This window comes from Sus scrofa, chromosome 7, assembly GCF_054392235.1.
Source record: "Sus scrofa isolate SSC_HxYL_T2T_F1_AM1 chromosome 7, Sscrofa_HxYL_maternal_Yorkshire_Landrace_v2.0, whole genome shotgun sequence".
In the NCBI taxonomy this organism is placed as follows: Eukaryota; Metazoa; Chordata; class Mammalia; order Artiodactyla; family Suidae; genus Sus; species Sus scrofa.
Window position 1 is genome coordinate 15,292,598 of NC_139389.1, and position 25,793 is coordinate 15,318,390.

The following is a 25,793-nucleotide window of genomic DNA, read 5'->3' on the forward strand; positions in this document are numbered from 1 at the left end:
TCTTGCTTATCACAAGGGAGGCTATCAAACAGACAAATATAAAGCTGTAACCCTCTCTGCTTGGCAAGGAAGTAAAAAAACCTAATAGATTTTTGGTTTGAACAGGCAACTCCTACTGATATTTTATTCTGGACATATTGTGAGAAAAGTAAAAAGGTCATTTTCTGGTACTTTCCGAATAAATTTAAATCAATGATGTTTTAAGATATACTCATTTTCAGATGTTTATTAAAATATATTCCAGATAATATATCAATTCCAGATGATGGTAATTAGTTCCATGAGGTAGACCCTTTCTCAAAATAAAAAAGGGATGAAGAAAAGGAGAGAATGAAAAAAGGCAGGTGAAAAATTAAAATTAAAAAAATAATAAAAGATGAAAACAGAGGGAAAAAAATGCATGTAATTAGAAGCAACAGGGTAGAAAACTCTGTGGTATAGAGAGGAAAGAAGCTCTATGCCAATAACTCTGTGAGGGAACCATCATGCTCACTCTGTGATTCTACTGTGCTTGGGAATTTCATATGCCTTTTCTAATTTTTATTAACACTTTTATCAACAAATCGATTCTTATCCATATTTTAAAAATGAGGACTCCGACATTCAGAGTTTAGTAACTGATCCAAGGTTACTCACCCAGTAAGAAGCCGACTCAGGTATCAAATCTAAACCGACCTGATTCTATAGACTGTGGAACCTACTATTCTATCCCTCAGCATTTCCCTGTCCAAACTTTTCAGTATGATTTGGGGTTAATTCACATTTGTGGGAGCTCTTGAAGGCCCAAACTTTGCTGTCCTTTGTGGTCCATAAAGTAAGATTTCATTACTTCTGCCAAGTTCTTTATGCTATAGTGTAAACCAGAACAATCCTCAATTTATGGCCCTTAGTCCCATTTGTGTTACATCTGTACTCACAGTATTTAGAGTATTTAGAGCAGTGCTCAAAATTGAGCATCTTCTATGCTTTTTACAGCTTTAATTCTGTAAATTTCTTTTGATTCATTATTATTGTTTCTAGGTCTCTGTAGACACATTTTCATCTTGTCTTTTAATTTCTAAAAATCTGAATAGTGGTCTGTGTCTGAAAACTCCATTATCTGGACTCCACGTGGGTCTGTTTTTCTTGTCCATTTTTGCTCCTGGATTTTGGTCACATCCTGTCTCCGTGTTTGCCTGGCTATTATTGATCACTGGACACTGTGTATGATCATCCTTAAGAGGCTTTGTATGATTCTGTATTCCTCTAGAACGAATATACACATGCCTTAGGCAGGCAGCTATGTTAGGGGCACTGATGACCCCTAAACCCCTTAATCTCATCAGTGATGGAGATCATCTGAAGCTTGATTTCAGTTCCTCTGAGAATCGGTCTATTTCCAGTTAACACCTGGGTTTAGCCCTTCTGGGTCCAAACCAACTTCCAGAGCTATTTACCAGATCCTTACTCCCTGGCAAACACTACCTCCACTTTTCAGGCCCCCACCTCCATGAATCTGTCCAAAGCTCTCAGTTCTTGTCCGCTCGGCCACAGCTTTCAGAATCAGCAATTACCTTTAAGAGAAAAGTGGACCCAAATACCAGGTTCACCTCTGTGGACTTCCATCCTCTCCTAGATCTTGACTTGCAATTCTTCACAACCTTGCTGGCTTTGCACTGATTTTTACAGGTTGTTTTTTTTTTAATAGTCCATTTCTCCAGCTGTTCTCAGTTGATCCAAAACAACCTATTCTGTTATTATTGGAAGAGGATTTGCCCATAGAGTATCAATGATTTTTAAATTTATTATAAAAAATACAATGTCTATTAAAAAATTGAAGTATTTAGCTTCTCATAAAAAGTAGAAATTACAGCACACTGATCTTAAAGTGCCTGCATGTCAGCAATCTGTTGAATCAGAATAAGGGCTGTCACTTTAAGATGAGTCAGGCATGATTTTATTTCACAAGGCTTTCCAATATCCTAGATACTTGTATCAGCCACCTTTGCTAATTTCTGCTACTTACTTGGCCCCTCTAGATATTTGCTTTTGTGACTCCCTGGTTCAAGTGACTATTTATAAATTAGGCATAGGGATCCAAATAGATTAAATCAAATTATTTTCCCAGAAAATAAGTTGGCATCTGGCAGCAACAGAGATTTTGTTTACCCTCATGGATAATCCTCAGAACTAAAAAAATTTATGACCACGTAATATATTGAGGTAAATGACACAACATCATTTTTATAATATACTCTGCAACGAGTTTGCATCCATAAGCATTTCTCTTTTTTACTTGCTATTTCACAAATTTTGATTATCTAATCATGGCTAAACAATTCTAATCTATGTCAATTGTTTAAAGACTTACAATTTCTTCTTTAATTGAGTCTCATTTCCTTGTTTCCTCAATTTAACTAATTAAATGATCATGCATGGAATTTTGCAAAAATTAATTTGGCTGGTAAAGAATGTTCAGTTTGGGGGGAAAGATCAACTTTCTTGTGCATTCTATCCACAACTGGCAAAAATTCACTCTGTCTCTCACACATCAAATATTTGAGCAGACACCCTGTGCTAGGCACTGTCCTAAATGCTGAAGATGCCAAGATGACTAAGGCAGAGGCTCTGGCTTAGAGAAGCTCACCGTAGTAGAGAGGCAGGCATGAAAAACAATCCATACAACACTCAGTGATAAGTATTATAATTGAGTTATGAACGAAGAGTTGAGTAACTAGATACGTCTAAAGGGTAGGGACAAAAGGCTTTTCAGAGCAAGTAGCGTTTCAACCTGCTCTTAAATAGATGATTTAAATGTTGGTCAAGTAAAGAAGAGAAGGGAGGGCTTTGTAGTTTCTTACATAAACCATGTTACCCCAAAAGTTCCCTCTGGTACCCCTGTTTCAAATTCTTTCCTCCAGCAATCCATTCTCTATACTGATCTTTCCAAAGCAAAATCTGATCATTGGTTTCCCATCCTCTTCATGATTAATTCAGACCCCTCCTCTGGCAACCAAGGCCTTTGTCATCCCAAGCCTCCACCCATCCATCCAGCTCCAGTTCCTGCCATGCTTCCAGGTGGGGCACAGACACTCCAAAGGCTGTGCTACCTCATGCTTCCATGGTTTTTGCGTGAGGTTCATCTTCTTCATGCATGTCTTCTATGCTTCTTTCCACAGCATGCAAGGAATACGTCTATTAGCATTTATCCACAGTATGATAAAGACAAGCTATCTTGTTTGGGTTCATCCAAAAGACTGATGGGTCCATAGAACTCAGCCCAAAGTGATGGCTCAATACATGTTTGGAGTAAATGAACAAACTAAAGAAATAATGTGATGCTTACTGTAGCTACAGGTCAAGGGATAGGGCTAAAATGGAAGGAGTGAGATATGTAAGATACTACCTATGTATGAAAATAACTGTATCTTGGAATATTATATACACATTTTCACTTAGATGATACTGATAGATGTCCAAGATACTGCCCTTAGCCAAAGTCCAGGAGTATATCATATTTAATAGGGTTTTTAATATTTTGACTTAAAAGAGCCCTTGTTAAATTCTGCCAATGAAGGAAAATACCAGATGACCTGACAGTAGCATCATATAAAAATGGCTTGAAATGAAACATAATAATGGCTATATCTTTGAAGTGAAACATAATGATGGCTACATCTTTGAAGTTAAGGTTTCCCCAAGGCTTGCACATGTTCTCTTTCTATTTACTCTTCCTGATTCCAAACCTAAATCACTGTCTATGAGGTCTGAGTTTTTCAAAGGTCTAACTCTGGTCCTAATTTTCTTCAAAAGTTGGATCTCTAGATATAATTTGGTATCCTGGATTGGATCCTGGAAAAGAAAAAGAACATTAGTGGGAAAATGGCTTAAATTCAAATGAAGTCTGTAATTTAGTTGATAGTAATATAACAAGGTTAGTTATATAACAAGGTTAATTTTGAATTATCACAAATATACCATGGTTATGAAAGATATTAGCATCTGGGGAAACTGAGTAAAAGGTACACAGGAACTCTTTGTTCTATTTTTGAAACTTTTCTATACCCCTAAAATTACTCCAAATAAAAAGTTGGTTTTTTTTTTTAAAGTAGGAGTGGTAAGAATTATGTTCAGAGCACATGTATCAACCACAGAAAAATCAGCTTCACTTAAAGATTGACCCATGATGTAATACTACAACCTGGTATGACTTAGGCACCCCAAAATGCAGGGTATTTGTAGCTTCCTTTATAAATATCCTTCTGTGCTGCTTTTTGCCTTCCAGATTGATTGGATTTTATATTCATATTCTAGGGGAAATGACATGTATCTTGTTTTTTATGCTTATTATATTCACCCAGAACTGATATTCCCAGGATCCCTCATTAAGCTAGAAAAATCACTGGGAAGTAATCCATACTTCTTTAATAATAACACTAAACAAAGAATCACGGAATAATAAAAACATTTACAGTAGAAATTTCTTGGGGATATATTTCTTTTACTTTTTATTCTTCGTACCAATACTTCATATGTGGTGTGGAACATTTAGGAAGTAAAGACAAAAAATAATTTTGCCTTTATTGTTCTAGAGTAAGAATTGTAAATAAGGGAAAAAGGAAACATTCAACACACAGTCATTATATGGCATTTAAGGTGACTGTGGAAAGAGAATAAAATGCTAAAATGTATTATGATAAGCAGGGGAGTCTAGATAATGTCAGGTAAACAGTATACAGCTTAACATAGCAGGCAGCATATTTTTCTGGGTTACTCCCGTGGTTTACACCTGTACGAATAGAATCTGCATAATTGAAAACCAAAACTTGTAAACATCCATTGACTTGAAGTATCAGATAATTAGGAAAACCAGTGACTCTACACTGTAGAGAATGTACATTTAATAACTATGTTATTGAGTCATGCTACTTCAAGACCACAAGCCACTAAAGAGGGGTCTTCTTTCCAGAGCCACCAAGAAGACCCCTCTTTCTGAGAAGATGAGAAAATATTAGGTTCATAAATGTGGTTCTGAAAACCACAGGCCAAAAGGATCGAATAGAGGAGGGACTAGTGGAAATGACATAAGCAGGAAGACTTTTGTTTGATTCCTACAAAGCAACTGGACCAGTGAGGAGATTAGACTCATAACCAGAGTTTCTAGGTAGCTTGTCAGAGCTGTTTCCTGACCACAGTTGAGGAAGTGAAAAAATACAGGTGACTTCACAGACCACCTGGAGAACACCTGATCTGGGATAGTCAGGGCTGAAAGGAGGGCAGCAGATAAGAGGTGTTCTAAAAGGCAGATCTTAGTGTCAGCTTGCTGGCTGAAGAGACGGCTCAGGTTGCTATGGGCATGCCGCAAAACACTGTGGGATACTGAGCCTAGAATGTGTCCCTTAATGGATAGACATTATGTTAGAGCTCATTCATTCATTCCCGTATCCCATTAACAAGGAGATCCAGGAATATATTCAAGTAAGGAGTACAAACGAAGGAAAATTTTTCTTTCACTTAGAGATTTTTGAAAAATTCCTTCTTCCAAGTGGAAAGTGGGCTCTCTGGATAGTTTGCATCAACTCCATCATCAGGTCACTGAAAATACAGAAAAACAAAATTTCTTCTTGGAAGAAATTTATGCATATTGCCCTAGCAGACTAAATTTAGAAGCAGGAGATTTTGTATATAAATATATATTTATTTATTTATTTATTTTTATATATTTATACATTTATATTGTGGAATATATATATTATATATGTTATATATAAAAATATATAATACGTATATACTTTAACCCAAATTGATCTGCTCCTATCTATGTTTTGAATACATCTAACTAAAAATATTCCTTCTTTCCTATGCTGGATGTCCCAAGGCACAAAGAAATAACTGGAAGATGAAGCTGATGAAGTAGCTCCCATTGCTACTGGATTTTTCCCTTGTATGTGAATTTTCCTCCAGCCTGTACCGCATTAAGAGCATTTGACCTGCCAAGGGCACTCCCTACTCTTTGAAACTCTTTCTTCCTTGATTTCCCCTTTTCCCTGGTCACTCCTCTCACTCTAATTTTTTGCTTCTTTCTCATTTCCCCAACCTCTGAACAGTGAAGTGATACAGAACTTGATGCTTAGACACCCTTCGCTAGCTAGCCTCTTTCTAGAATACATTATTCAATCTTTTGGTTTTACATACCATCCACGTGGAGACAATCACTTCCAAATTTATATCTCCAGTGCAAACATCTCCCCCTAAACTCTGGATTCAGGTACTCCATTTGGATCCAAGCTGAAGCCTTAGGAGGCATTTCAATTTAATATGGGCAGAGCTAAGCTGTCCTCCAGCCCTTCTCCTCACATAAAAATTCTCCATCAACGAACATCAACTCTGTCCTTTCAGTTGTTTAAGACCAAAAATTACAGAATTCTTTGACTCCTTTTTCCACTAACCACCCACATTCATTCCACTGGAAAACCGTATAGACCAGAGTCTCAAAATATATCGAATTATTTATCACCACCTGTGCTGAATCAGCCCAGTCAAAGTCTGGATTATTACAGCAGCCTCCAGCCTACCCCTGTCCTTGTGTTTTATAGAATGGCGTCAACCCACCAGCTAGAGGCTCTCCCCCTATGTCTCTCAATATCGCATTGACCCTTGCTTAAAAACTAGCTTGAGGGGATTGGTATTATTCTTGGGGAAGGTAAATCATGATGGCTTGCAACATAACTCTTTTTGAAAACAAGACCCCCAAATGAAATCATTCATTAGTTCATTACAAGCACAGACTATTGGAGTTGGGCAGCACCCTGCAGATCAAACAGTTGTAGCCTCTCGTTGCACTGTCAGATGGGGAAGCTGAAGGGGAAAAGATTACAGGAGCTTCACCCAGTCTGCTGGAGAGCTAGGACTGTGGCCAAACTAGGTTGCAAGTCTCATCACTTCTCCAAGACTGGGATCCATAAGTTTTTCAGAATATCTTGCATATTTTAAATCACATTTCCCCCCAGATCAGCTGATTTTTATTTTTTTATTTTTTGCTATAAATATTTAATGTCTACACCTTGATGAGTTTGGTGATAAGTATATATCCATGAACCATCACTATCAATCTATACCATATTCATCAACTTCAAAAGTTTCCTCCTGCTTTTTCTTCCTTCCTTTTTATTATTATTATTACTAGTATTGTTGTTGTGTGTGATAAGAATACTTAACATAAGATTTAACTTGTTAGCAAATTTTTAAGTGTACAATACAGTATTGTTACCCATAGGCATTATGCTCTACTCTATCTGTAAATCTCTAGAATGTATTCATCTTGCATAACTGAAACTTTGTATCCTTTGATTTATCTTCAGATAACTTATTAATTGTAGAAGGAACATGGTTCAGCTTCATAAAAAGATATGTTGTATGTAACTTCAGTCTTAAAGTTCTAGAGTTGATATGTTTTTCATGACTCACAGTTGTGTTGAATTTTGAGTTCTTTTAGGGAGTGAGCTTATATTGTTCTCACAGAACTCTGCGAAGAGTTTTCATTGTCACTAAAAGGGCTCCACCCTCCCCTTTGCCGGCTATGATAAACAGCCCTGCCAAAACTGCCCTGATGGTTACACTATGTTGGGAGTTCTCCTGCAAAGTGAAACTTGGCTGGGCAAACTCTACTCCTCCTTTCACTCCTAAGAGTCTATATTTGGAGAACCAGTTTACCCTGCTCTGGTTCTTTTTGTATTTATTTTTTTGACAGATTTCTTCCCCTAACCACCCCTGACTTAATTCTACATTTGAAAATATAACGTGCACAAGAATGATTAGTGATTAGACTTCTAAAACTGACTATATATGTACACTTACAGGTATTGATATAGTTACAGATGATTAATCTCGTGGTCTCTAATTGACTTTTTGCTCTTTTAATGCTCTTAATCTCCATTTATTATGTTGATTGCAATTGCTGACTTCACTCAGTCCTTCACTTTGAGGTGATATCTCTCGGGACTGTGAGAATTAAGTGACAGATCTCTATGTGAAGCCACTTCATAGTGCCTAGAATATAGTCACTGTCAATAAATGGTAGGTATTATATGCTATCACATCATCATCACCAACATGCAGCTCCCCTCTAGTCCCTCCCCAATTCATTCCCATTCATAGTGTGTCAGCTCCTGAGATGTCCGCACAAATGACTCTCAAAAAATCGTCATGAGTTATCCACCTTTACTTAGAGGCTTGATGAAATCCCATATGTACTGTGTTATTTATTTTAATGTATTATACTTATTGTTGATGACACCAGTATTTTTCAAAATGTGGTTCTTGAATCACTGCTTTCGAATCACCTGAAGCAAAAAAGCTAGGGGTGGTTCCCAGATGTCTGTGTTTTAGGCAAGTACACAGGAGATTGTTTTGCACATCAACATTTGGGAACCCTGCTTTCAGTCCCTACCCTGCTTTCTATCCCTACCATTTGATTGATGCCGTTGCTTTGCCAGTGATCTTTAAGATAGAGAAAGATAGATTTATCTTACCAAGTCCTTAAAGTAACCCTATTTGCAGAGTATAATTCTCTAGATCAGAATATATATTTTATATATATGACTATTACACTGCTACTATTATTATAATTATTCTAATTATAAAGATTAAAATGTCAAGAGAAAATAGAAGGACCAAGTACAAATTGGTGGATAATGAATGAATGATAATACAATGGACTCGAGCCCTCTCAGGATTTAAGTACCTTAGGTATTTGAAGAGATAAAACAGTGAGTGTGAGCACGTCCCTAAATTGTGAACTCCAAGTAAACATAGTTACAAGGAAACTGGCTATTTGTTTCCTTGTTTTAATTAGAAGATTGAGTTCAACAATACGCTTTGTATATATTGCAAATCCTTTTTAGAACCACATAGACTCTACTTCTTAGACAAAAGTCAAGAAAAATGTGGAAAGTAACCAGAATTCATCTGTGTGATAGGATTCTGTCGTAATGAGACTAGTTTTCTTGGATAACTTATGGAAATCAGAATTCTTAATAAAAAGCCGTAATCTGTGATTCAAAAACACAGCCACTATGTGAACATAAATATCTTCCAAGTTGTAGATGAGACACTTGGGTTAGATGGGAATGTACCAGGCATATATGCAGAGAAAACAGGATGCTTTAAAATAAATGCCGAATCTCTTGCAAGAGGAAATATTAGGATTATCGACAATAGGCTGAGTAGCTTTATCACAAAGGTGCCTGCTTATCTCTTTGCCACTTGTAGTATTGTGGTATTAGGCATTTAGAAATGAAGACCAGTGAAGCATTTTACCAAAACTATAATTGCAAAGCTAATCGGAGGGAATAACATGCACAGTAATGTAAGAATGCCATGAAATCATAGAAATTTATTGTTGGGAGGGACCTAGAAAATTTCCAGTCCAATCTCTCACCCAGATCATTATATTCTGCTTTAAATATGTGAATACAGTGGAAGACCTATGTATTTATCTGGTAAATACTTATATCACATTCTAGTGATAGTCATTAAAGTATAAAATTGGTTTATACCTTTTCTTGGAGTTCCCATCATGGCTCAGTGGTTAACGAATCCGACTAGGAACCATGAGGTTGTGGGTTCGATCCCTGGCTTTGTTCAGTGGGTTAAGAATCCTGCATTGCCATGAGCTGGCTCTGCGTAGGCCGGTGGCTACAGCTTCACTTAGACCCCTAGCCTGGGAACCTCCGTATGCCACGGGAGAGGCTCTAGAAAAAGCAAAAAAGACAAAAAAAAAAAAAAAAAAAAAAACCTTTCCTCATACTTTTTGTCTCTTGTATTTAACTTCCTAGATGTTAGACCTGGATTCCTGCCCCCCACCCCTTGTATTTTCTTTTCTCTGAAAAAATGGTTCAGAGACAGTTATTTTGGTTCTCTTAGTACTCAGAGCCTCCTCAATCATTAATCCAAATTCTTCTGCTGGCTACAAAATAACTTTTATTCAGCATGTGTCACAACCATGATAGAATTACAAAAATTACGTGGCCATGAGGAACAGCCATATTGTTCTAGGCTTGTGATTTTTTTTACCCATGACAAGGGAATGAGAACTAACAGGCAGATCTTCAGCCAGTCCCTCCTCTTACCAAGTTCCATCCCACTAGAAAGTTGATAGACTATTGAGATATGGTCTTAAGGGCTGGCTGCCACACTCGCTGTACCTGGCTAAGGACCCCTAAAATCAGAAATTGTCTAAAAACTCAGTAACAAGAACAGAGATAGAACTGGGACCACTACTTCTCATTTTTTGAAGCAATTCTAAATTTTATCTAGATGTAAGATAGATAATGCACTTTGTTTTAGATTACCTGAGTCTGAAGGAAGGGAAGAGGCCCCTTATCACACTTGCCGTAAAGATTATGAGATGAGAAAGAAAAGTACCAGTTGATTGTAAGAAAATAAAACTTGAGTGTTTGAACTGAAGTAGAGAGAGCAAGGGACAGACACCCTTGTAGCATCACTCCTCCAGGCTTCTGTACTTGCTATTCCACTACCTGATAAGCCTTCTTCCACCAAAGAAGTCATCTTTCAAGATCCAGCTCCAGTAAACTCTTCCTTTTTGAAGTTTCTTTTTTGGCTAGGCTTTGTTTTTCACTCCCACCATGCCCCATCCATGCTTGTACTACTGTGTAGAATGCATTGTATTGTATTCATTCGTTTTTAATTTTTTAAACCATTTTCTAACAAGCATGAGGTATGTAAGGGACTTATTTTTTCTTGAACACAATCTTGTCATGTAATAGCTGTGCAGCATATGTTTGTATAGGATTGACTTGACTTGGATTGGAATAGTTTTGGAGAAGGATTAGTTAACAGAGAGCCTAAACAGTAAGGCTAAAGAGGTATGATATAATCCATAATATCGAGGTTTTAAACGTACATCTCTTTAGCATATGAGGAATGCTTTTTCTAGGAGCTGGATAAACAGAAAGCATTACCATTCTTTCAACTGTGTATATGAGAAGTTAGAGCTGGCAGTTCTGGGAAGACTGTTGATGGACAACATTAAAGGTGCCAAACACTGCCCATTTAATCATCTGCCCATGGGCAAAACCATTTTATGTAGTACAGCTTGTAGATTCCTGATAAAGACAGAATAATGGGTGGGTAACCAGTGTTAAAGCATTGTCCACAAGTTTCTTTCATCTCCAGTCTTACGCTCAGAAGACTCAAGACTCAATGACAATATATGTAGCATTTTTACACAGTAATTGTCTTATTTTTCTTGATAGTGTGTGTTTTACTCATTTTTGGAACATAATACAGACAAGAGACTCATACCTTAATATTGACCTAATGAACAAGATGTTTTTAAAATGATAAATATGGTTCCATCAGACCAAGTATTATCTAAGGCTTTATCACAGTTTTAGATTATTCTGTCAAACAGTTGTCTTTTAAGAAAAAAAAATTTCTTTAATATATTAAAGATGCTAATATAATCCCTCCCAAAGGGATGGTTTATTCAAACTGGACTATTACATACAATTATCAATGGTGATGAGGTTGAAAGTTAACTGAGTCTCTTTTCCTTTAATTCTGCATCCTTAGTTCTTCCAGTGCTTCTTTGCACATGTTTTGCTTGTGAAAAAATATACTAGTTTAATTATTCCACATACGGGTGAATTTTCGTGCTGTTCATCTGCTTTGCACACATTCATTTCCCCATGCAGGTACACATTTGCTGACACCTTGAGCCATCTAATAACCAGTGACAACTTGTGAGATCTACAAAAAATGTCTCCAAAATTCCTCTTTATGGGAAAAAATAGCCCAACTGCTTCTTTTTTTTTTCTTTTTTCTTTTTTGGTCTTTTTGCTATTTCTTGAGCCGCACCCGCAGCATATGAAGTTTCCCAGGCTAGGGGTTGAATCGGAGCTGTAGCTGCCAGCCTACGCCAGAGCCACAGCGGGATCCGAGCCGTGTCTGCAACCTACACCACAGCTCACAGCAACGCCAGATCATTAACCCACTGAGCAAGGGCAGGGACCGAACCCGCAACCTCAGGATTCCTAGTCAGTTTCGTTAACCACTGAGCCACAACGGGAACTCCTTTTTTTTTTTTTTTTTTTTGTCTCCAACTGTTTCTTGAACATTGTATCTGTTCTTAGGCACCCTGACCTAGATATCAACAAAATGGGAACTTTTTTTCCTCAGTGAGGGCAGATTTGTTGTTATGGATTCCTATTCAGCATTCAGTTCTAAGATGTGAAACAAATTACTCTTTATTTGGTGTCTTTCCTCTAGGTAATTAAAATATATTTAACTGGGCTTTTCCTGTATACTGAGATTATTTTGTGTTCATTTTAAAAGAAAGGGAATAATGAAAACCCCTCCATCAGTGAAGTCTAGAAATAATTTTTGCCATGAGCAGAACGGTTCTTAGCAAAGATTGTTATCTGCTCAAAGATAGAATGCAGCAGAGGAATACATATATCAATATTTATTGGGATGAATGTTTAAATAATAAATAAGCAAATAAACTTTGTTTTGAATTTCTCTGCTAAAGGATAATGATGAGCTGAAGCAAGAACCTGGTCTCGGGAGTTCCTTTCGTGGCAGAAACAAAACTCACTGGTATCCACGAGGATGTGGGTTTGATCCCTGGCCTCCATCAGTGGGTTGAGGATTTGGCATTGCCCTGAGCTGTGGTGTAGGTCACAGACTAAGCTCGAATCCCAAGTTGCTGTGGTGTAGGCCAGCAGCTGTAGCTCCGATTCAACCCCTAGTCTGGGAACTTCCATATGCAGCAGGTGCAGCACTAAAAAAAAGCAAAAAGCAAAACAAAACAAAAGAACTTGGTTTATTTGGCATCTTCGTAACCTTTTTTTTTTTTTTTTTTTTTTTTTTTTTTTTTTACCTATTACAAACCCTTTCAATAATGGCACAGCCGTCAATGAACACCAAGTCTCTATTATGCCCCAGTGTATTGCCCCCCCCCCATTGTTTACTTAGTGCCTTCTCTTGGGGCTTTCAAAGGAGCTAATCCTCACTCCATCTCTATAAATCCCTCTTCTTGCCTGATGGAGAAACCAACGCTACAGATTGAGCTATAGGATTTTAGAGGCAAAAATATGGTGCCTATTGGAAATTTTTGCTCCCTGCTCCAGAAGTGAATGTATTTAGACGCTGTTAGATTCTTCACTTTCTTGAGAAGGAAAGGGTGAAGAGGAAAAAGCACTAGGGTGTCCTGAATACAGAATCATGAGACTTCTTATCTTCTCCGCCCAGTGTATATTTGCCACAAGGCAGCTGCTAATTTGGGGTAATTGAGAAGGAAGAGGACACAACTGGGGTGAAGCACAGAGATGGGAGTCCAGAACTCAGCTTCAGTTTTTGCAAAAGGGAAAGTATTTCAAATAATCCGGCTCAGTCCTCCTCACAGCCTCAAATCCATGTCATACCAGAACAATACAAAACAGGATGTGGTTTTAGCATAGTCCACTTCTGGCAAGTGACTGAATATGTTAATGGATAACCATGACAGCTGATACATTAAATCAATATGTGCCTCATACCCGCTTTGCACCCTATCTCACTAGCGCTCAGTTAATGTTACGATGCCTGACTGAGAGCAATTTGACAGTTTAAAAGAGAGATTGAGAGAGAGACTATAAAATGCTCACTTTTATGGAAGTTAGAAAACAAATCCTGTTAGACTCATAGAAGAAGTCTTCTCAGATCCTAATGTTAACTTTTAAAATTAATACTTTTAAACCACTCTGTGGAAATATAATTGGCATACTATATACCACACACACACACACACACACACACACACACACACACACACACACACACACATTTTACAACTTGATAAGTTTCAACGTATTATACATCCATGAAACTATTACCACAATCAAGATAATAAACATATCCATCATTCTCATGCCCCTTTGTGGCCTATGGATATACGATTTTATCTCTTTTGGATAGATGCCCAGCAGTGGAATGGATAGATCATGTGGTATGGGCACGTTTAACTTTTTAAGAGACTCCCAAACTGTTTTCAAAAGTGATTTTTCTCATTTTACATTCCCAGCAGCAGCGTAGAGAGTTACAGTTGTTCCACATCCTCACCAACATTTAGTATGGTCAACCTTTTTAATTTTAGCAGTTCTGACAAGTGTGTAGTTGTATCTCGTTGTAGTTTCGAAGAAGCACAATCCAAATAATCAATGATGTTGAGCATCTTTTCATGTGCTCATTTGTCATTTGTCTATCTTATTTAATGGATTGTCTGATCTAGTATTGTGTATCCACTTTTTAATTGGATTGTTTGATTTCTTATTATTGAGTTTTGAGAGTTCTTTGGTTTTTTTGGTGGGGGAGCACCTTTGGCATATTGGGAAGTTCCCAGACTAGGAGTCAAATTGGAGATACAGCTCCCAGCCAAGCCACAGCCACAGCAACTTGGGATCCGAGCCCTGTCTGTGACTTACCTCACAGTTCACAGCAGTGCTGGATCCCCGACCCACTGAGTGAGGCCAGGGATCAAGCCCACATCCTCACGGATACTAGTCAGATTCGTTGTCACTGTGCCCCAGCGAAAACTCCAGAGAGTTCTTCATATATTTTGGATATAAGTCCTTCTTTGAAGAAATTCACAAGCTGATTCTAACATTCATATGGAAATGCAGCATACACAGAAGAGCCAAAAAAAACTGAAAATGAAGAACAAAGGTGGAGGATCAGTCAATCAGCACTACCTGACTTTATTATAAAGCTGTGTAGTCAAGAAAGTGTGGCCATAATGAAAAAAGAGACAAAGAGACAAAACAGAATTCAGAGGCCAGAAATAGACCCATAAATATGTACAACCAATTTTTGACAAAGATGCAAAGGCAATTCAATGGACAAAGGATAGTCTTTTCAACAAAGGGTGCTGGAACAATTGGATACATATATCCAAAAACATTAACTTCAATTCATATATTGAACCACATATAAAAGACAACCTCAAAATAGATTATAGACCTAAATGTAAACCATAAAGCCAGCACAAGCTACGTAACATGTGGGCCCAACGCAAAATGAAAATGCATCCCTTTGTTCAGAAATTACTGGGATTTCCAAGATGGTAACAGTGGAACACTAAACCAAGCATGGGACCCTTCTAAGTGTGAGACCCTATGTGACTGAATACATTGCAGGCCTGGGAAACCAACCTTACCTAAAAATTATAAAATGGCTAGAAGAAAACATAGGGAAAAAAACTTTTGTTACCTTGGGTTACACAAAGATTTCTTAGATACAATATAAAAAACATGATCCCTCAAAGAACAAACTGATAAACTGAGTATCATCAAAATTACAAACTTCTGCTCTCAAAAGATTGGTCAGTGAATAAAAGGACAAGCCACAAACTGGGAGATAATATTTACCAAAAATAATAATGAATTTTAACATTGCACACATTACACACACACACACACAGAGTTCACGCCTTATAAAGTAGATACAATTTTTGTCTTTGTTTCATATATGAAAGGCATAAGAATTTAAGAATCCAGCTTAAGGATATAAAACTAGTGAATCAAGGATCCAAAACTGGAACCCAAGCTGCCCATGCTGTTGACATCTCCCAAAGTGAAAACAGATGATACCTCTTTCTTCACATTTCCTGTCCTTAATCTGTCTGAGTAGGGCTTTGAAAAAAATCACCTACATTTTATTTCAACAGACTACCTTTTAAAACTTCTAAAAGTAGGCATTTTTGATGGCCTCCACTGCCTACCCATGCTCAGTATATTAAGTCCTCTTCCTGTAAGGCTTTTCCAAGACCGGGCAAACCAAGAGGTTATCATCATTTCCGGGACAGTTATCGGCAGTCCAAGGGTAGCACAAGTAAGTCTGTAATGCTTAGTGCCAGATAAAGCAGCCTTGAGTTTGAATTGCCTCCTTGCCCAATTTACTTTTGGAGCAGGGGACATTCCTGCAGCAGAGTACATCGTGGTTTCTTATGTCCAAAAAGAATGCCTGTGCCTCCTTCAGTGATCACTTACAACCAGAGGGGGACCAAGGCATGGGAACTCTCATGTTTATCTGTGTGCCTGAGCCCACCCACTGTTTCACTGCAGGCCATGGAGAAAGAAGTATCAAGTCCTAAAAAGGCATTTGGGATGAATAGCACAATATGCTTGGATACCCTTGCTCCATGTAAACACAGGGCGATTGTGAATTCTAAGAGCCTGGGTGTTGCAGTTCAGCAAGGGTCTAATTAGCATCTAGAAAGCATCCCCAGAAAGGGCTGCAGACCTCTTTGTCTGGAGGAGGGGTATACACATGACTCTGGTCACTGGAACTCCCTAGCAATTCTCCTCTGAGCATCACACCCCCAGCTCCCACTGAAGGATAACTTGGGAGTCTCTATCACGTTCATGGCAAAATGTTTTGGCTAGTCCACCTTACTTGTATAAGCACCAGTGGAGCCGTTTAACGTAAAGGGAAGAATTTCCTTTTCTAGACAGTAGGAAGAATGTAGCTTGTAAGGTTTTTCCAAAAACTGGAAGTTGCCGAGTAACTCTGTTTTGAACTATCAGTGCCTGAAGTCTTTCTCGACTTCAGCTTTGATGTCATGTAAGTGACTCTGCCTAGAAAATCAAAAACCTACATTGCATGGCCCCTAGAACTCTCTGGTTTCCTGGGCCAAAAAGCACAGGATGCAGACCTTATTTCCACTGCTTAATGTTTTACGTAGAACTTTGATTTTTTTAAATGCTTCCTGCCTTCCAACCTTCACAAAGAAGAATACAAGCACTGTTTCTGTCTCCTCTGCTGGCAGGATTTGGGGATCACATTTTTCCTGGGTATTCTTGATCACGTGGCCAGAGCACATTCCTTTAACTTACCCCCCCACACACAGTCCCTCAGTCATTTGTCTTTCTGACTTTAAGCCAGTCATACACAGAGCAACCCCAACAACACTTGAAACTTTGGTATTTGGCACTTGTCACCCCTAGGGCATGGCTGAGATTTCACCAAGTCCAAAAAGATGGATATGATTGTCCCCTTTGTGTCACCTACTTCAAACTTACAAGCAAAGTAGGAAATGTTTAAGTTCTGAAATGTTAGTGTGCCCTGGGCATTACGAGGTACTTAAATTTTGTCTAATGGGGAAAAAATATATTAGCTTTTAAATTTTGGAGCAGCTTTGAAACTCTAGGAAAGAGAAAAATCAATGAAACAAAACATCGGTATATCTATCCTCTTATTATCATTCGTGCTGACATGATGGGCTCCAAGGGAACACCTGCCCAACTTTCTATCTAAAATGGCAATATTCACTCTGGGTATATTTATAGCCCTTTAAGCATATATGAACCTATGCCTATATTTAGGAAAAAGCCTTCCTTTTGGGTTTCCTCATTCTGCTCTCCTTGGAGTGTGTATGTAGACTATCTAGGTTTGCACCTAAGTACATGAAAATGTCACTTGCTTCCAGACAATTACTAGAGGCTGTATCCCCCAAGGATTAGGGGAGAGGAGAGTTGTATCTACCTGTGAACCCGGCATTAAACAGCCATTCCTCATTTCATCAGGAAAAAGGAATGTGCTCTGGGGAAATAGCAGCGAAAGAGTCATAAAGTATCCACGTGGCTAAACAAAATTCCTGCTTAATGCAGGTATTTCAATTCTGGGAAGGAAGGGAGAGTGTCCGTAGAGAGGGTTGACAGGAAGAAATGAGGTCCATATCTCTTTCTTTCTATTATGAAAATGAAGGCACCAATCCATATCGCGTACACAAATTAAGAAAATTCTCACGTTAATTCATCTCCAGCTTGACTGAAGGTGGGAGGTTTGCAGGGTAAAGGCACACAAAATTCATGTCCCTACTGACAGAGGGTTTTTATGCTCATTACTTATCTGAAGGGCTCAATTTTTTTCTTGCAGAGTACACACAAGGCCCTATCGAAGTTCACTGTGCAATTTTGTTTTGAACCATTGAAGGACAGCTTTCCCATTAGAAATCTAACACAGAGACGTCCTTAATTAGCAGACTTTCCTGCAGGGTGGGGCCCAAGCAAGACTCCGGGGACTGGAAGTGTGAATTTTAATGCTTTATTGCAAAAGGAGAGGACTGTGGGCATTCTCGGTATCTAATTTAAGGCGGGGTACATTGGCTAATACGTGAAGCGGTGCACTAATGGCCTACATTAAGTTACAGGTATGAATTTTACATAAAACAGATTAATATTATATGTCATGGTGGAATTTTAAATACTCCGTGCCTATGCATTTTTAATATTTACGTGCTGTAATTTAATGCTTAAGGCAATTGCATTTCTTGAGCCCACTTTTGCGTCTAGATGGGTTAAAGAAAAACCCTACGTTTCGGGTTTTATGTATATGTCCCTTCATCCAAAATCTGCGACCGGCCTTCTTTCTTTCTTTCTTTTTTTGTTAAGCTTTAACGTCTTAAAAACAGGAACGGAAAGGCTACGCATTCCATTCCATCATTATGGTTTCAGCAATCGTGAAAAGGCGAATAATGAAACGGAGGGGTGAGAATACAGAAGAGAACAAACGTGCCTTCTGGAACAACGTCCTTCTTAAGGCACTGGAATCCCAGAGATGGAGTGATGGGTGGCGGAGGGTCCCTGGGCGCCGCACCCTTAGGAGTGGCGGGATAGCCTCGAGCAGGGCCCAGCGCTCCCTCAGACGCCTAGGCAGGGGGAGAGTGAATTCCACCCGCACATTCCCGCAGTTCTTCGCAGGAACTTCTCCCTCTCTTTTCCCCTCCCTAAGGCACACACCAGCCTGGCCCAACTCCCACCCAGCTCTCTTTTCTCAGAGCCCCGACCCACAGCGTTGACGGAATGGAGTGCCCTTCCCATTGGCCCGAGCGTCATTCCCTGAGGTGGCACCGTCCGCCTGATTGGCTGGCCACTCCCGACCCCCCGCCCACCCCTCCACTCGGGTTGCCCGGCTCCCCGCTCCGCAGCACCGCCCGGAGCCCCCGCCCTCGCCGCCCCCCTCTGCGCACCCGCCTGCGAGCCCAGCCAGGCTCCGCGCCGCTAGCTCGGCGACCCGGCCAACGCTCTGGCCCCGCCTCCAGGGCGCGCGGCTTATAAATGCAGCTGCGCGGCGGGCCCAGCAAGAGCGTAGAGGAGGCGCGGTTGTGAGTCGGTTCCGGGAGTGGGGAAACCTCGGGCCAGAGGGAGCGCGGCGGCGACCGGGCTGTAGTCGGAGGTCCGAAAGGAAGTGACTAGGGAACCGGGTGGGCTGCTTTCCTTCCGGTGCTTTTGATTTTTCTTGCCTTTTGGTCCCGGCCCACAGAGCAGAGATCCCCTCGCAAAACGCAGAGCGACCCTCCCGTCAATTGTTGGGCGCGGGATCGCCGGGAGCTTCGCGGTGCCCCGAGCGCTGACCGAGCGCACCGGGCGCGGAGGCAAGGGGAGCGGAGCCGGCCGCGGGTGGGGGCCCGGACCTTGCCTGCCTCCCTCGCTCGCCCCAGCGGGTCCGCTCGCTCAGAACGCAGGGCGCGCGCGATGAAGGCGGTGAGCCCGGTGCGCCCCTCGGGCCGTAAGGCGCCGTCGGGCTGCGGTGGCGGGGAGCTGGCGCTGCGCTGCCTGGCCGAGCACGGCCACAGCCTGGGCGGCTCGGCGGCCGCGGCGGCCGCGGCGGCGGCAGCTCGCTGCAAGGCGGCCGAGGCGGCGGCCGACGAGCCAGCGCTGTGCCTGCAGTGCGATATGAACGACTGCTACAGCCGCCTGCGGAGGCTGGTGCCCACCATCCCGCCCAACAAGAAAGTCAGCAAAGTGGAGATCCTGCAGCACGTTATCGACTACATCCTGGACCTGCAGCTGGCGCTGGAGACGCACCCGGCTCTGCTGAGGCAGCCGCCACCGCCGGCGCCGCCGCACCACCCAGCCGGGACCTGTCCAGCTGCACCGCCGCGGACCCCGCTCACGGCGCTCAACACTGACCCGGTGAGAGGCCGAGTGCCGGCCCCGGGCAGAATCCGAGGGGATCCAGGAGGGCGGTGGTAGGGTGGTCGGACGCGGGCGCTCCCCTCCTCCGGGCAGGGGCTGCCGAGCATGGCAGTTGCGCCCTCCTGTCCTCCTGGCACCCGGGGGCGGCCAGCCGCCGTCTCGGCGAAGAGAGACGGGTGAACGTGCGGGGCCGGACTACGGCTGTGCGCATCCTGGGCTGTCAAGTCCAGTCTGTGCCCGGGGGAGGGGGCGTCCCCCGGCTGCAGGCTGGGGCGGGGGCGTCTGCGGGCCCGCCTGCGTTCCGAGAACAAACCGAGGACCGTGACGAGTGAGATGTTCGCGCCTGCTAACCTTTCCCTCGGTGTTCCGTTGCTGTTCCAGGCCGGCGCGGTGAACAAGCAGGGCGACAGCATTCTGTGCCGCTGAGCCGCGCTTTCCAGGTGAGCGCGCGTTTCCCCTCTCGAGTGTCAGGTCACCGGAGACGCCTGTCCCCAGGGCCTTCCGGTACCAGGCACAACACTGTTCTTTGCTCCCCGCATTTCTGAAAGCAGAGAGCCCGGGAGGCGGACACCCCTTCTCTCTCCCTGTCACCCAGAGAGTAAGTGGACCCATACTTAGCTTTAGTAACTCGGGCTTCACTCTAAATGGTGACCGATCAGCTCCTGTCCCCAACGCCCTCATGCCGCCCCCAGTGACCTAACTGCCCTTCTCTCCACCAAGGGAGGGTATCCTCTTGGGCATCGTGCCCGATGTCCCCTTGCGCAGCCTGACACCCCCGAAGCAGGCAGGGCTAGGGAGTGGATCCCCTATCCGGGCTTCCCCGGGGCCCGCAGCTGCCTGCTCGGCGCCTGGCCGAGCGGCGGGCTGCGGGTGTAGTCTGACCTGGTAGTTTGTTTTGGGTTGTTGATCAAGCATGTCTTGAATTTGGTCGGTGGCGCCAGTTAGTCTGCAGCGGGAAGGTTCACACACCCCCTCTATTCATTCCTTTTCCACAGGTGTGCGGCCGCCTGAGCCCGAGCCAGGAGCACTAGAGAGGGAGGGGGAAGAGCAGAAGTTAGAGAAAAAGCCACCGGAGGAAAGGAAAAAAAAATATCAGCAAATCCTAGAAACGTTTCATTCGTCATTCCAAGAGAGAGATGAGGGAAGAAAAATAAAACTTTCATCTTTTTTTGTTTTGTTTTGCACGTTCATAAACATTCTACATACATATTCTCTTTTATCTTTTCATTTATAACCGCTGTGAATTGTACATTTCCGTGTTTTTTGGAGGTGCAGTTAAACTTTTAAGATTAAGTGTGACCGGACTGATAAATAGAAGATCACGAGTAAATCTGACTTTAGAAACCTACTTTGTGACCAAGGAGCTCAATTTTTGTTTTGAAGCTTTACTAATATACCAGAGCATTGTAGATATTTTTTTTTTTGACATCTATTGTTTAAAATAGATGATTATAAGGGGGCAGGACACTTTCTTTTCCCTGCAAGAATGTTACATATTGTATAGATAACTGAGTGACATTTCATACCATGTATATATAGAGATGTTCTATAAGTGTGAGAAAGTATATGCTTTAATAGACTACTGTAATTATAAGATATTTTTAATTAAATATTTTTTGTAAATATTATGTGTGTGTTTTTTTTAATCTATGGGAATATTTCTTTTGGAAAATTATTTTTCAGCTCAATTGAAGAGGTCTTGATATCTTGAATGTCTTTTTGTTTGGCCTGGCTTTTTAATTTGTTTTTGTTTTGCCCAGCGTCCTGTAGACTCGGAAGTAACAGTTATAGCTAGTGGTCCTGCATGACTGCATGAGATGTTTAATCACACAATAAACTTGTTCTGAGTCCACTCAAATGTGTTTTCTTTAACCTAGATTGAAATCTTTGTATGTGAAGCGTACATGTTGAAAATATGCTTTATCAGTTTCTAAGTACAGGGTCTGATAGTGTAATATATAAAGAGTAAGTGTTTGTTTTTTGTTTTTTAAGTGAGGTCAAAATGGATTCTGAATGATTTTGCATATAGGGTGGGGAAATGCTTGGATCCTATGAGTTAATGAAATCTGCTGTTTTATCAAAGTGAAAAAAGTACTTATCATTCTTCATTTTACACTAAAGCTTAATGTCACTAAGTTTCATGTCTGTACAGATTATTTAAATCATAGAAATGAAAAATGTTCTCTGCTTGCTACCAAAGGACAAACTCTTGGAAATGAACACTTTCTGCTTTCCTTCCTCCAAAGAATATTAATAGGCAGCAGTGGGAGAAAAAATTTAAAAGGCATAATGGCAAATCCTTCAAGCAGGGATAAAAGTCGATCTTCAAACATTAAGTAGACCAAAAATTCTAATGACCGCATCTAGATTATTTTTTTATAAAAATGATTTTCACTATAGCTATGTTAGTTAACCGCTAAACTACTGTCCAATCTCTTGTGATGTGTAACTTTTACATGTGAATATTAAAGTAGACTTCTCTGTCTTGTACTGTGATTTCTGGTCTCATTTCTTCAAAACCTTACACTAATTTTTAAGACTTCCTTTTCTCTTTAAGGAAGATAATATTTTCTGGGTTAGATAGGACTATCAGGGCTTGTGAACGTTCTGCATTTAATGTGATCAGTACTCTACACACCAGTTAGATGGAATTTTTAGAGTGAGAGCGAATTAAGTAGGATTTAATTGGGTGCTTTGTAAATAGTTAGTCAACTGTGTGTGTAACGTGGTCTGTTTGATTTTTAAAAGGAAAGGATTTGTTTCAGATTATACAAGAATAAAAGTATTATAGACCCGAGGGACTTTTTATGAGGTCAAAGTCAAATATTTATGTGAATATGAAATATCATGGCCCCTAGTAGTCAGTGGAAGTGGCAGAAATGAACAAAGTTAATGCTAGTAGAGTAAAAAAAAAAAATCGAAAGGTTTTTAAAAATCCGCCCTCTGTCCCTAGCATGGTATCCCCTCAGCTTTGACACTTCACTGGTCTTAGGTATTTTTAGAATTTGACATATGTGATGCTGAGCCTTATAAAGTCAAAGGAGGGCTTGTTCAGATGAGATTTATTTTTATTTTTGATATTATTCATTCTCGTCACACATCAGGAGGAGAACACAAGAACACTGCTGGAATTCCAAATCTGAAGAATTCTAACGATTGCATTCTTTGTGATTAAGAAAGGGGACAATTCCTCCTTTTGATTTGGCAGTTTAATTTCAGTAGGAAGCAAGTCACATGTGCTCTGTTGGTTGGAGTTAGGCATCTTGTCAGGCCTGACTACCATACCCAACTTAAGCCTTGAAGCCCGGTTTACATTTATGCTGGGCGATGACACACCTCAAAATAAATGAATAAATATTTTTAATTTTTGAGGATCAATGTTGTTCCTTAGTTCACTTCATATTTGGGGCATGAAAAACTAGTACAAGGGAAGAAAAGTGTTACAGATACTGTACATGAGAGACTTGGCATTTTCCCCTTGGCCACTTGTGCCACATTGGGTATTTCTAAAGAAACAAAGTCACTGTTTATTTTTTTTTTTAATTATGTGCAGTTGTGTTAAGATAATACATTCTATTAAATGTTGGTTGTGTCCTAACCAAGCAACCAGATAGCAAAAACATTTTGAGTCGTTTATCTAAGTAGTTCTCATTATTCAGATATTTGCTTTAACAGAGGAAAATATCCTGACTTTGTTTAATTTGTCTACTTTTCATTGTATAGGCACAACCAAAGAGTAAGAATCATTTAAAATCTTCAAAGGAAAAAACAAAGTATCTCACGATGGGATGTTGTTTCTAATGTGGTTCTAAAATCATGAATATCTCAGACATTTCATGTGAAAGGACAAAAAATAAACCCTTTTCATTTAAAAAAATATACTTTGATATTGTGTAAATCTTACTCAAATTTATTGTCAAGCTGTGATGGAATTTTTAGAACTTTAAAAAAAATTGACCCCCCCCCATAGTCTATTGTGTTAAATGCCTTCTTTAATAATAAATCTTCACTGAGCAAAGGGTTCTGAAGTTTGTGGTTTTTAATTGACTTCTACTGAGTTATGCAATTTTTCATTATCAAGAATGGGACTCTTGATGGATCACCTCAATTATTTACAGTGTTTCTTACCATGTGATGAAAAATGTGGCTTGAAAATGGTGATATGAACGGAAAGAAAATCTAGTTTGAAGGCTAGGGGAATCTTGTCTACTCTTCGGTGTCTGCTGGGAGAGGAAGCAAAAATCCTAAGAAGGCAGCAGGATGATGTTCAGGAAAACTAGACCCCCACTCTGTCCCAGATTCCCCCCCAGCCACACAAGATAAATAGTATAGACAGAAAGAAATTGTTTCACAGTAGTTCAGAGTCAAATAAAACTGGCTTTGCCTTTCTAGCTGGTACACTTTAATTATACATATGTTAATCAACACAGATAGCCTGTGGGTCTCACCAGGGCCAAACACCAACCCCTCCAGGCTTCTGAAGAGGGAAAAGCTTCCCTTTGCTGCTTTGCAAGTCCAGGAAATTAATTTACCCACCTCAGAATTAATCTTAAGAGGGCTGCCCTCAGTAGGTGCTCTTCAGACCCAGATGATTTCTTTCAATTACAACCCATGACATTTTGCTAAAATATTAATTATATTAATTAGAACCATTGCCCCAAAGGTTTTCAACTTGTAATTTTAGTTAGAGTTCTACCTGGAGTGCTGATACAACAGATACTCGAAAAGATAAAACTCTTACAAAAGGTCACTAATTTGTTCAAGGGAGGAAATCTGCAGTCATATAAACTTAATTGAAAATGCTTTCAAATTTTTAATGAATTTTTTAAAGTGTGTTTTGCATTCAGGTGTCTCCTTCATATTGATTGATATCCTGGCCTGTTCTAAAAACTTTCGCTTAAGTGCTAAACTCGAGTCTGAACCGCATTGCCAAAGGTTTTCTATACTCACCCAAGCAAAGCAACTCGGCAGTCAGCTGCTGAAGCTGGTTCCATCATTCATAAGTCTCCACAGTAAATTCACACATGGGGTATGAAAAAAGGGCCGTAAAAATTGAAGTTAATTTGAAAAGCTCCTTTGAGTCCATAAGAGTAAACACACCAGTTTCTAGGGAAAGAAGAACAAAATGTGTTACCTGTATTCCACCGGCTAAAATGTGATTAAAGAGGAATTGAACTTAAAATATTGAACTGAAGACAAATTTTCTATATGAATCCACTTGTCTCTAAATGTTTTTCCAATAAGAAATTTCATAGTTTAGAAAGGATTTTCTAAGATGCTACCAAAGTATTGACAAAATGTGCAAATTCCTGGTGAAACAAAGACAGTATTGTGAGCTTTAAATTACTGTTTCTCAATTGGTAGTGATATAAGTGCATATCAGCACTTTTAGTATGCTTTAAATTCAAATTCTAAAATTTTATCTTTTATTCCAAAGTTTAATTTCCAAAGGAAAGTACTGCAGTCCTGCAGTCCTTCTTCCTGCAAATTCATATATTTTAGAATGTTTCTTAAATATCTAAATGTTCTAAATATTTTCTTAAATATTTTAAGCATTTTCTTAAATATTTACTACACATTTCACAAGCTTTAGCAGTCAATTGAAAGACTGTCACTGTGTGTGTGTGTGTGTGTCTGTTTACCTAAAAATAGTTAACTAACATACAGGAAAATATCTTTGGAAAAGGAGTTTTACTCTAAGAAATAAATACACTGTCTTAACCTTCCTCCATTCTCTCTCCACTTTAATTCCCAAGTTTGGAGATTTCTGTAGAGACACACCCTTCATTTTTTTGGACTGCTATGAGTTAGCCATGTTATGTTTAAGCAGAAAGT

The 25,793-nt window shown here is 40.2% G+C and overlaps 1 protein-coding gene and 1 long non-coding RNA gene across 3 annotated transcripts; one reads left to right on the forward strand and one right to left on the reverse strand.

The window, feature by feature from the left end:
- Positions 1-198: 198 nt before the first annotated feature.
- LOC146401209 (uncharacterized) lies at positions 199-20,837 on the reverse strand. The gene is made up of 3 exons (XR_014809155.1): positions 20,310-20,837; positions 14,466-14,687; positions 199-3,831 (listed from the first exon to the last, which is right to left on the reverse strand). It is a non-coding gene; the product is annotated as an uncharacterized LOC146401209 (long non-coding RNA).
- ID4 (inhibitor of DNA binding 4) lies at positions 19,122-23,976 on the forward strand. Of its 2 annotated transcripts, XM_005665612.4 has the most exons (3): positions 19,122-19,955; positions 20,340-20,398; positions 20,954-23,976. In XM_005665612.4, the coding sequence occupies exons 1-2, from the start codon at positions 19,515-19,517 to the stop codon at positions 20,382-20,384; spliced, it is 486 nt and encodes a 161-aa protein (XP_005665669.2). In that variant the 5' UTR covers positions 19,122-19,514; the 3' UTR covers positions 20,385-20,398; positions 20,954-23,976.
- The last annotated feature ends 1,817 nt before the right edge of the window (positions 23,977-25,793 follow it).

Coding starts and splice junctions, on each gene's coding strand:
- ID4 (XM_005665612.4), top strand. CDS start 19,515: ATGAAGGCGGTGAGCCCGGTGCGCCCCTCGGGCCGTAAGGCGCCGTCG. Junction 19,956..20,339: donor CGGCGCTCAACACTGACCCG/GTGAGAGGCCGA, acceptor TTGCTGTTCCAG/GCCGGCGCGGTGAACAAGCA.